A 12,657-nucleotide genomic window follows, 5' to 3' on the forward strand; every position below is an offset into this window, starting at 1 on the left:
ATTAGTAACTATTGAGTTTGCAAGTCACAGATGGGAATATTAATATTGACATGTGCCACGAGCAGAAATGAGAAATGTTGGTTTTTAAAACTTTTTTTATCTCGTTAGTGAAAGTTTCTCGACAGTGCGAAAACCGTGCATATGCACTTTATTTAAGTCAAGAACCTGTCTAGCTGCAATAATGTAGCCCTCTCCGTTTTTTATATCTGATGTTTACTGGACAAATTTTAAGTGTTTTATATTATCCCTTTCTCATTCCATACACATGTAAATGGATATGCCACTGAGCAATCTAACTTTAGATATTGAATAATAATGCTACCACCCGAACATCCTTGCACTCAGTGGTAACACTTATACTAACATTCTCTTGTAAGATGATTATCCACACAATCATGTGTCGCCTTTGGCAGCCCGCAAAACATCTAAAATTTTACTTGCCAACTGGACAAGTCCTCAAAACCAAAAACTGCCTGGTTGGATTTTCTTTACGGAAGTTAAAAATATATTGGCTTTGTTAACAAAATGAGTTGTATTTCAGAATCATTAAACTGTGGTTTCATCATGTTTTTGATTTAAAAAATCTTTTCATTTAATGCAATTTATACCTTACGTGAACCAAAGGTTCAAGTGAACTTGTGAACTTTTCTGATCACCTGTTATCTGTCATCCGTTTGTCTGTCTGTAAACTTTTTCACATTTTTTTACTTCTTTTCTGACTTCTTGACCACTGGCAAACTAAACTTGGTACAAAGAACCCCTATGAAAAGGAAATTCTAAATTGTTAAAATAAAGGGCGAGACCATTTTTTAAAAGGGAGATAATCATGACACAGTAAAAAAAGAAAAATAGGGCGTTTATCTTTAAAAAATATTCAATATTCTTCTGATCGAAGAACCACTATACCAGAAATGCCAATATTTACACCAAAGCTTGTAAATACAGTAAAGATTCTAGATTGTTAAAACCCTGACTCCCAGACCAATATTTGGCTCCATGAAGGTTTCAACGTTCAAAATAGAGGTATATAGGGAAATTGTTTAAAAATCTTTTTCTCAAGAACTACAATACATGAATTTAATACTGAGATATGCAAGCATCCTAAGATAGTGTGAATTATAAATGGTTCTAACTGTAGACCCCGGGCCGATACCTTGGCCCATGAAGGTCTCAAAGTTCAACGTAGAAGTATACAGGAAAAAGGTTTAACAATATTTTTCTCCAAAAAAACTACAATGCTATTTTAAGGTCTATTTTAATTCAAGCTCACAGTGACCTTCTTTCACTTCTTATAATTAATTTAGTACATTTTACAATTTTTTATTTTACATGTATCTTTAATACGTTGAGGCCTAGGATAATGAGATTGGTCAGTTGATGCATCTTAGATCCAAGGATATGAAGTCCAAACAGATTATCTTTTTATGTACATGTATATTCATGTACATATTGTATTGTCAAATCTTGGAGTATATGAGAGTTTTACTATTTTAAAAAAAGTTTCTTAATTTAAAAAATTCGCAAGAAAATGATACGAGCTATTGTTCAGGTGAGTGATGTGGCTCCTAAGCATCTTGTTAAACACTGGGGTCATTTTTTTTTTCAAAAACAGACTTATTCATATATGTACAGTTTTGCATTTTTGTGCAATTTCAAGCATAGCAGTTCGTGAAGTGAAATTTATTCTGAAATGAAAAAGATTAGACGGCCATATCATTACAATACATGTATTTGATTACATGTACATAATTTCAAAATAAATTATCGTAGAGGCAAATTGTGGTCGACTTTTTTATCCTCTCAGTTTTCTCCAAATCTATACTCATCATTATTCGGAAGGACAATACGTACAAGGCGTTTTATACTACCCCTCCTACTTAGAACAATAAAAAAGAACTATTTTCGGATGTTGCTGAAATATTTAATTTGGGCTTGTATACTTTGCTCATACTACACGATGCATGTCAAAAATGATCTTTTATTCTGTAAATACAAGAAGAATAGGTTACCTTAGAAAGTTATAGACTTTCGCCTATTTACACTAACAGATTCAGTCTCCTTTCAATGTTAGAAATATTCAAAATAAGATAACGTCTTTATGGGCATACAAGAAAACAAACCAAACTGAATCGTGTGAATGTTAAGAAAAGGGAACCGGTTGGTTTCGTCCCCCTAATGATTGGGTCTATTCTAGTATGTTATTCGCATGTTATGCATCGACTGCAATCAAAGCAAATTTTTGAAATATTAGTTAACAAAATGTACACAAGTTTACTTTTGATTTGCCAAAACATTACAACCTTTACATATAGCGATGTCTAAGTAGTAATACAATCATAGTCCTTCGACATTGGGGTGAATTTTGAATTGAGGCGAAATACCGCTGTACATCTTTATGTCGTTTGTTTTATTAACAACTTGTGTACATCATTTTTTTTCTTCATTAAAATATGGTTTAATTGACTGGAAAACTACTGGAATATATTTTATTATGCACATACATAGCATAACTATCGTTTAAAAGTGTTCACAAAATCTGATATAAAATCGGACCAAGCAACTTTAAAAAGGATAAATTTTCATTCTTTTTGATTTTTGATTTATTAGAAAGGAGTCTAGATACATTATGGGTCAAAATTTGTGGTTTTCACAAAAACTTCTAACTTTTTTATTTATAATGGTTAAACTAAAAAAGTTATTTACATGGATCGTTATGTGTCATCGTAGCTCAGTATGATATGCAGAGGATTGTAGATGTTCCCTCTCGGCTGAGAGGGTGTACAAATCCTAGTGCGCGTTTTCTTTCTAATTTCTGCGATTTTACTTCTTGTAAGAAGAAAAAAATGATATACTTATATTTTGGGGAAATCGAACCAGTGACCGCTAAATCAACAATACCCATGCGTTACCACGAGGTCACGTAGTTTACAGTTGATAATATCGTGGGGGTTGTTTGTTTTTTTTCCCAATATATACATGGCTCTATATACAGGTGGTTTTTTTTAAATACTAAGTTATAAAAAAATCTAATTTTCAGTATGAAGACTACATCAAACCAAAATTACTAGTAATTTTAAAATTTTTAAGTACAGAATAAAACTAATAAAAACAATTAGCTTTAAATTTCTGTGGTTTAAAGTGGTTTATGCGCCTTCATAGCACGGGGAAGGATTAACTTTAAACTTAAAGTGATTAAATTACCGAAAACTGTATTTTGTCAATGCATTATCATCGACTTCCCTTTTTGTCCCTCATCTCACAAAACACGTAGAATTTATCGATGTTTTGTAATATCAATAGAATATTAATAGAATCATTCATTAATATGAGTTTGGGATAGTGAAATTCCACATAGCGGACAAGATTCACGGTATGGTGTTCAAAAATTTATTTCGGTATGAAAATCGATAACTCCGCGTGTTACGTATAGTGCAATTAGAAAATACGACAATTTTTCAATGTAATTTTAAATATGATACATTGTTATCAACGAAGAGGGCTGAATGGTCACAGCCATTTTTACTCACGTTCATAAAACGAAGAGCTCTCTATAAAGATAGAAAAATGTTCAAATTTTAAAGTTTAAGGCAGATCTGATGGTTGATTTGTTGATTTTGTTGTTAAATATTTCATGGATTAGCACATTCTAAAATCAAGATTGTACCAGAGAATGTTGTGAGAGTGATGCCTTGGCGCACTTTTGTAACTGAAGTTGCACTTACTAATCCTCTTTAGCTATCAAAGTCATGAAAAGACAAGGAATTTAATGAAATTACTATTATAGGCTACTGTGTACAATAAGCTACAAAATTGCAATTTAATAAGATAATTTAATAATTAGATTACTTCTTACGACTGTGAAAGAACGAAAAATAATTTTACAAATTCTATTTATTTTCATTATGTTGCTATATTGACCCCTACCCAAGGGATTGAACCCTGGAGCCAGGGGCCATGAATTTCACAATTTTGACACAATGCTTTATGGATATCATGACCATGCATTCAGTTAATCTCCCCTGCTGTGGAAGTACAGAAGAATTTTAAAGTCTAAATACATTTTTCTATATATCCTTATTGGCCCCGCCCAAGGGTCTGAATCCCTGACCCAGGGGCAAAGAATTTTACAATTTAGATAGAGGGCTTCGTGAACATCATAACCATACATTCAGTTTATCTCCACTTACTGTAGAAATAAGAAAGATTTCTAAAATTTGATACATTTTCACCGTATGTTCATTTTGATCCCACCTTAGAGCCAGCGCCCCTTATCCTGACCACGAATTTCAGCTTCATGAAGATTATAATCATAAAGTTTTTCTAACATTGAATACATTTCACTATTTGGCCATATTGGCACCGCCCAGGGGCCTGAACACCTGACCTAGGGGCCATCGATTTTACAATTTAGAAAGAAGGCTTTATGGACATTTTAATAATGCATATGGTTATCTAAGACATATGGAAGCAGAGAAAAAGATTTTTTAAAAGATTTAATAAATTTTCACGATTTGGCCAGATTGACCCCGCCCTAGGGCCTAAAACCCAGACCAAAGGGGCTTTGTATTTTAAAAAAGAAGTAAAAAAGTAAAATTGTAAACGGACTACGCACGACAATGGCAAATAATTTCACACTAGTACTGCTGTCTCACACTGAACAAACGGATCTCACACCGGTGATAATGCTAGACAACCAAGCCTCTTTTAGCCAGACAGCTGCGTGATTTGCATCTCTTTAGACACATATTAACGTTATTATTAAAAAATATTGAATGACTCATGCTAACATATTGAAGGCGATATCGTAATCTGAGTGCTCTATGTCTCTTTGTTCTTTTCATACTTGTAATGCATGCAATATGATAGCATAAACAGCGTAAGGAGCATGGCTGCATCGTGCTCGCTACAAACAAAGGGCGCCGTATGGGGAAAAAGTAATAGCTAGCTAAAAAAAAAAATACAGAACGTATATAAAAAATACAGAACGTATATACATGACCGAGAAATATACATATAAATAATTGCAATATAATTGAGAACACTTACTAAGCAGAATTAGGTAGGCTACTATGGTCCAAAGGCTTATTTTGCTTACCCTTGTTACGCCTCTGAAACTTGTGTGCATTTCAATGGCGCAATGCTGACTAAAAATGTAAACAAATATGGCGGACAAAGAACATCCCTAATATTTTACTAGCCTTGACAAACTATTTCAACCGCAAACTTCAATGTTTCACTTGATGCGGGGTTGGTAATAAAACATTATTACCATTTCAGAAGGTAGGTGTTTTAATCGCAAGTTATGCATAGAACTTCATTTCAAATCTATTAAATACTGCATTGGTGAATGATTGATTTGATTAAATCATTTGCATATAGAACTAAAGCACAATTCATTATCACGTTCTATATCAGTTTCCTTTTTTATACCAAAAGTTAGTAGGTATAATGAGCAAGGATAGTGTTATGCAATATGGCTTCTTCAGCGTACTCTGCAACAGAAGAAATTACAAACGCCAATCGAATCTCTAGTCTTCTGATGGGGCCTTGCACAGACCAATTCAGAGATCTACTTCGTTTCTATATTGAACCCTCCAAATTTTCAGAAGTGATACAGAAGAAAAAATCAATTGGTTGTCGGTCTAATATGTCAGTACAAAGCTACAAGCTGATTCTACCCAAATCCGGTTCTTACAAAGGAAACTACGACGACATGGACATCGCTTTGTTGTACACCTTACTCAGAAACATTTGTGGGATAAAAGAGCACCGGGCTGGCTGGGGGGAAAAACCACAGGCCTCGGACCGATCGGTCTCGGCAAACATAGAGCGGATAAGACTGGCCAGAAACCAATGCGGCCATTCCACAGGAGGCCTTCTTTCAAATGCCGACTTTAATCAAATATGGTCGTCTGTCAGAGCGTCCGTTGTGGACCTCGATCTGGAACTGGGGAACGGAAACAAGTATGAGAAAGAGGTTGACTTTATCCGCCACGACACAATGGACCCAGTGAGAGACCAGCACTATAGGGATCAGCTGATAAAGCAGGCGACAGAGAATCAGGCGACGATTGAAGAGGTCAATCAACTCAAACGTACCTATTTACGCTTTGTCATCATTTCATTTTATTCTTTATCATTGAAGGACAATAAAATAAAAAGCGAAAATTGAATATTTCACACGAATTAATCATGAATGTTTCCTAAAACGTTTCTCCATTTACAATACCAATTCTTATTCTTCTACATAGGTTCTTTGCAAGACGTGTGTGAACAAAACACATCAATTCAAACAAGTATACAAGGTACCCGTAGCAACGTAAAATTGTGTAGCAAGATAACTTCTTTTAAGCTCACTAGAACCGAAGGTTCCAGTGAGTTTGTGCTTTTTTTTATAATTTTGATCACCTTTTCAAAGTCGTTTGTCCGTCCGTCTGTAAACTTTTCACATTTTTGACATTAGAACCACTGAAACAAATTTAATTTATCTTGGTACAAAGCTTCCTTACAGGAAGGGGATTCTTAAAACAAAGGGCGAACCTTTTTCGAAAGGGAGATAATCGCAAAACAGTGAAAAAAGTGTGCATGTTTTACAAAATCTCCTCACGAACCACTGCAAAAGAAATGCCAATACTAGTATTTATATCAAAGTTTGTATATACTAGCAGTGCGAAGATCCTAAATTGTTAAAACTGTGACCCCAACTAAAAAAGACAGGCATTGCCAGTCTACAAGAGGGACTCAAAGTTCAACATAGATATCTATGAAAAAAATGTTTTAAAATCTTCTTCATAATAACTACAATGCTACAATTTGTTAGATTACTATACTAGCATCCTCAGATAGTGTAGATTATAAATTGTTTAAACCATGAACCCCAACCGAATACTGGGGCCCCAAGAGGAAGTTCAAAGTTTATCAAAGAAAAATATAGAAAAAAATGTTTTATAATCTTCTTCTCAAGAACTACGATGCTACAATGAACCAATTTGTGGTACTACTATGCAAGCATTCCCGGACAGTGTAAATTTTAAATTGTTAATCTTAATACTGGGGTCCCAAGTCAAAAACCATAACCACTTGAACCAATACGAGGGCTTAAAAGTTTAAAAAATATATAAAGAGAAAAGGTTTTATAATCCTCTTTTCAAGAACTCCAATGCTACAATTTGTTATACCGGGGGCATTTCTATGCAATCGTCATTATATAGTGTCGATTCTAAATTGTTAAAACCATGACCCTTTGACCAATACAGGGACCTCTAGAGGGGCTCAAATTTTAAAGGGGCTTGGACACGATTTTAGATCAATTTAATTTTTTAATTTTTTAGATATAAAATGGTTTACAGGCACATTTTAATGATTGACAATATTTAAATGTTATGATTTAAGTAATAGAAGAGATATACAGGTAGGAATTCATTGCTATGTAAACAAAGCTCGATTTCTTATATTTGTTTACAAATAATGTAATGTATGGAATTACCATTTCCTTGGCTAAATGACTCGTGAGAAACCAAGGCAAACTTGTTTAAAGTGTTTATAAAATATATTATCAATAGAAGAAAGCAACATTTGATTGAAACTTATAACAATAAATCACATATGTAAACTATCACAAGGCTCGAGCTTTGTTTACAAAACAAAGAATTAAAAACTGTGTATCTTGCTTATAACTTAATATCTGACTTTCAAATTTTGATTAAGCATTAAAAATATCCATATTAACCATTCTAAACATTAAAAATTGAAAAATAAAATTTGAAATTTTTAGCTCAAATCGTGTCCAAGTCCCTTTAACATAGAAATATAAAGAGAATATATTTTAAAATCTTCATCCAAAGAACTACGATGCTACAACTTGTGATGTATGCATCTTCAGTTGGTGTTGATTCTAAATTGTTAAAAGCATAACCCAAAGACCAATACTTACGCCTCAAAATGTTCAGGTGAACAATGTGGTCCTTATTATACATTTTGATCTCATTTTTATAGACACCCAAACCAGAATGTTATCTTTTGAAACCAGAAATATTCCACTCAACATAAAAAGTAAGCGTTAGACTTTTTTCCAAGATTCCTTTTTAAAATTGAAAAAGCCACAAAATATTTTGTTGGATTCTTGTTTTGCAGAGCAACACTTGAAACTTCTTGACTCCTGGCAGAAAGAAGACTTGCCTTTCCATGAAGTTCATAGTTTCCAGGATATTCTGGAAAAAGTTCAATCCAAAACAATCGTGACCATAATTGGGGGACCAGGATCTGGCAAAACAGCCATGATTCGACACATAGCTCTACTCTTACAGACGGAGTTTGAGATCGTCCCCATAGCTTGTCCTTCTGACATCATTCAGTATGGACAAGAGGGAGAGGGATGTAAACAGTTATTTACTTTTGATGACGTCATGGGAGTATTTGGAATTGAAAGAGGAAAGTATATACAATTGGAAGATTACAAAGAAAGCATTTTAAATGTGCTGGGTGCACAATCAAAAATCCTGTTCACTTGTAGAAAATCTCTATACAAAGAGGCTGAAGAATTGGAGTCCTTTGTTCTGAGTAAGGAGTGCATTGTTGATCTGGAAGACAATGACAATCAACTGACTGACCAAGACAGGGAACACATCCTGGAGAATCACTGTAGGCATAATGATATCATATTTCCGATGGAAAGTCCCACAATCTCATCAAATGTAGGTAAAATGATGTTTCCACTTCTTTGCAAGCTATTCTGTTCCGATTCAAAATATCAAGCCTTGGGTATGAAGTTCTTTGAAAACCCTAAATCACACATACTCCGTGAGATAAACCTCTTACAGAAGCACAAGCGTATTCAATATGCAGCACTTGTACTTTGCATGTTTTGCCAAAACCGATTGACAATACACATGCTAAAAAAGAAAGAGCCACGGTTCATGGAGATCAGAGAAGTTGTGTTTGAAAGCTGCCGAGTGAATGGAAGGAATTCAGAAATCCAAGATGCTTTGTTCAATATGGAGAACACTTTCACATCCCCAACAAGCAATGGCTACTCGTTAATCCACGACTCAGTGTATGAGGTCTTGGCATACCATTATGGGAACAAAAACCAAGAGGATATGTTGAAGTACATGAGCAGCAGCTTTGTCGCCAAGAAGATTATTATTAATGATAGCAGGGACCAAACAGATGATCTGTTGATCAAACTTAGAGAGGAACATTACAAAGTGTTTGCTGAGAGACTCCTCAAAGATTTAACATCTCTGGAACTGCACGATGTTTTTATGAACAAGGCTTTGAAAGATGGTGGTGTTTTTTGTGCATTTATTGATGCACTGAAGAGAATATCGTACCCAAAGATAAAAGAACTGTTCTTTTCTAAACAAGAGGACACTTCCAAAATTGTCTCCAGAAGCAGGCACGTTGGTGACGAGCTGGAGATCCGACAGACCACCGACTGTGAACTAGACCGACAAAATCTGTTGGTGGGAGGAGTGATGGTGGGGGAGAATGCATCAACGCCCAATGTCCGGATTATTAGCTGGGTTATCTACTATGGTCATAGCAAACTTCTCCAGTACCTTTTCGAACAAATACTTAAAAATCAGGAGTCAATTCAGCAAGTATTAAGTGGATATATACCAAATGACCACGAAGAAAATGATCGGAACTTAACTGAACAAACAAGACTTCTTACTCTTAGTTGTTACAGTGGGAATTTAGAAGTCGTGAAACTGTTGCTGAAACATTGCGACACAGAGTGCATCAATAACAAATCTCAGTACACATGCCACATGTTTTACGATCATCGATACATCACTCCCCTAACCGCTGCCTGTGCACGAGGCCACCAACAAGTGGTAGATGAGTTAATACACCACGGAGCTAGCATTGATCAGCAAGACGAGTGGGGCACCACAGCCTTGTATGTGGCGGCAGAATCCGGTCATTTATCCATTGTGGAGTCTCTGGTTAAAGCTGGTGCCGACGTCAATGCATGTGATATGGACGACATCACTCCTCTATTTGCCGCATCCCAAACTGGATATTTATCAGTTGTAGACTTTCTTCTAAAACATGGGGGCGATTGCAACAAGCCGGATATATACAAAATGTCACCACTTTATGTGGCAGCACGGAATGGCAATGACTCCATCGTTGACTTGCTCATACAGCACGGCGCTAACTGCAATCAGAGCGACATGGGCGGCAGGAGTCCTCTGTATGCAGCATCAAGATCTGGTCACATGACTGTTGTGGAGGCTCTTATTAACCACGGTGCTGACGTGAATCGGTGCAGCACTGATGGCAAATCTCCACTCTCTGTCGCCTTAAAGCACGGACAAATGGCTGTCGCAAATTTACTAGTGAAACATGGCGCCAAGAAATGAGGTTGATTCCGATGAAATGAGATATGATGGAACTCAATCATGTTTTGCTATTATAAAAAAAAAAAACTAAGGTATATTAATTAAGCTGACATGAATTTATAAATACGCATTATTTCCCTTTTATCTCCGACTACCGCCATATATTAGTTGTCGATTTCTATTGTTCTGCTCATCGCTGCATACCCCCTATATAAGGCCGAGAGCACTATTCATGCTTCACCGCATTCAGGTATTTCATACACCCGAACACGTTACCTTGGACGAAAAGACGTGTAGAAACGCGTTTTGAACAAAATAATATGACAACCACTGCACTGACAAGGAATATATCCAATGAACGACGAAACAAGACAGACTGAAATCCAGGCACATAAACATAAAAAAAAATCCTCGATATTTGTAGACCCTTTTCCTGTTAATCTTATAACATCGCACATGCGCAACCACACACTGTGGGTGATCAAGTAATGTCAATGATCGCATGGAAACGGAGCGTTTTTATAGAACCGATGGAAAAGAGTCGCTGTTACGTTGTTACTTTCTTGGATTTACTATAAATTAGCTACTGGGTTGGATGTAGTGCCGCCGGGGTTTCAAAAAGATGCAGACGCTGTGCCATCTGTATGGACGACACACGTGTTCGATGGGCATGTGAAGTAACTTAGTAAGGCAGCACTATCTGTGCAAAATAATACGGATACTAGTACCTTGAAAATTCTTTCAAAGAATAAATATATTTTGTATTCTATTGATTGTTGTTTCCATTTTTTCTTTATTGCAAACATTTTACTGCAATGTGTAGTAGATGCATTTAGAAGTCCGTGCAACCTGAATGCCTCGATCGGAAAGCAACCGACCGTAACTTTCTCAGATGGTATATATACCCCAGTGGCAGTAGAGGAGCGATCGAATCTAATATGGCGACCAAACGCTCAAAGTGACTCTATACACCCACAGTTTATTCCAATTTTCAACAGACCACAAAACATACACTTATCAAACATAAAAATGATGATAGGGGTACTATAGGTATTTTTAAAGAATTTTTAAATGTTTTTTTTTTCGTGTTTTTGTAAAATAATTTTTAAAAGTTAACTATTAACAAATTGAGAGAGATTTTTTTTGTCACATGATGGATATTTCCTTCGGACACCTAAAAATGAATATAATACTTCTTAATATTCAAAAATGTTATTATTGCAATTTTTTTTTAGAATTTCCCCAAAACATAATTTTTCATATTTTCTTACTCTGTTGATAAATCATCTGAAAAAGCTGCTTGATGTTATAAGAAAATGTATTTTAATAACTGTGACATAAAAAATTTGAATGAAAATCAAATAAACACACAAAATATTTTAAATTTTATTTGGTATGAAAGGTAAGAGTTATCGTTCCTAAGTCCCAAGGCCCAAACATCTTGGGGACTTTTCATTTCTGAGTTGAAGAAAATTTCCTAAATATCATGATGGAATGATAAATACATACATTTTTCATTATAGGCCTATATAAGTGAATTTATTCGCTTTAATGCAAAACTAAGTCAAATAAATAAAGGGGAAACTTAACTAATAGGATTTATGTGTCCCAACCTGAGAGAAATTCAAAGCCACCCTCCTATCTCCTTATGGTGGTTAGCAACATCTGTCAATATTAATGTGGATTAAAGTATATTATAATTGAAATACTTTCCACCCCTGCTAATGTTATTGTCATTTAAATTTTAGACCACTTGGTTTTATTTGACTCTTTCAGTTTCGCAGTAAAAATCACGCCTCGTGTTTATAGTCTATTTCATAGAATCTAGGTATTTGTAATCAAATATAAAATCTAGAGGCTTATTGATTTTAAACTTTATCTTCCTTAATTGGTGGATAAAATGTGTTCTAGAAATAAATGTGACAGTACAAAAAAAAATATTTTTTGTCTGCGGTTGCAACAATTCCCATGCTTTAGTAGAGATCCCCCATTGGATTAATTTTCGATCCGCGCCTGGCCTAGTAATAACATCAATAGTGAAACAGATTATACTATTTTATGCTGAAAGTTTCTTGAAAATGGGTAGATATACTATGTTTTTATGCAAAACATACATCCATTATTTTTCTAAAAACATGGTATTGTACACCACAAGCATCAAACATAGCTATAATTTTATTAAGCAACCCAGTGTTTATATTTTCATCCACTCTACACGTGGTTGAACACGAACGATAACCCTGTTCTGAATATTATCGTTTAATATAAATAACCGCTAAATAGTGAAATAAGACATACTTCTTAAAAG

General features: G+C 34.9%; 1 protein-coding gene across 1 annotated transcript; it reads left to right on the forward strand.

Annotated features, from left to right (window-relative positions):
- The first annotated feature begins 2,981 nt into the window (after window positions 1–2,981).
- LOC128176065 (uncharacterized) lies at window positions 2,982–10,649 on the forward strand. The gene is made up of 5 exons (XM_052842113.1): window positions 2,982–5,280; window positions 5,437–6,095; window positions 6,252–6,305; window positions 7,996–8,052; window positions 8,134–10,649. The coding sequence occupies exons 2-5, from the start codon at window positions 5,474–5,476 to the stop codon at window positions 10,368–10,370; spliced, it is 2,970 nt and encodes a 989-aa protein (XP_052698073.1). The 5' UTR covers window positions 2,982–5,280; window positions 5,437–5,473; the 3' UTR covers window positions 10,371–10,649.
- The last annotated feature ends 2,008 nt before the right edge of the window (window positions 10,650–12,657 follow it).

This window comes from Crassostrea angulata, chromosome 3 (assembly GCF_025612915.1).
Source record: "Crassostrea angulata isolate pt1a10 chromosome 3, ASM2561291v2, whole genome shotgun sequence".
NCBI lineage: Eukaryota > Metazoa > Mollusca > Bivalvia > Ostreida > Ostreidae > Magallana > Magallana angulata.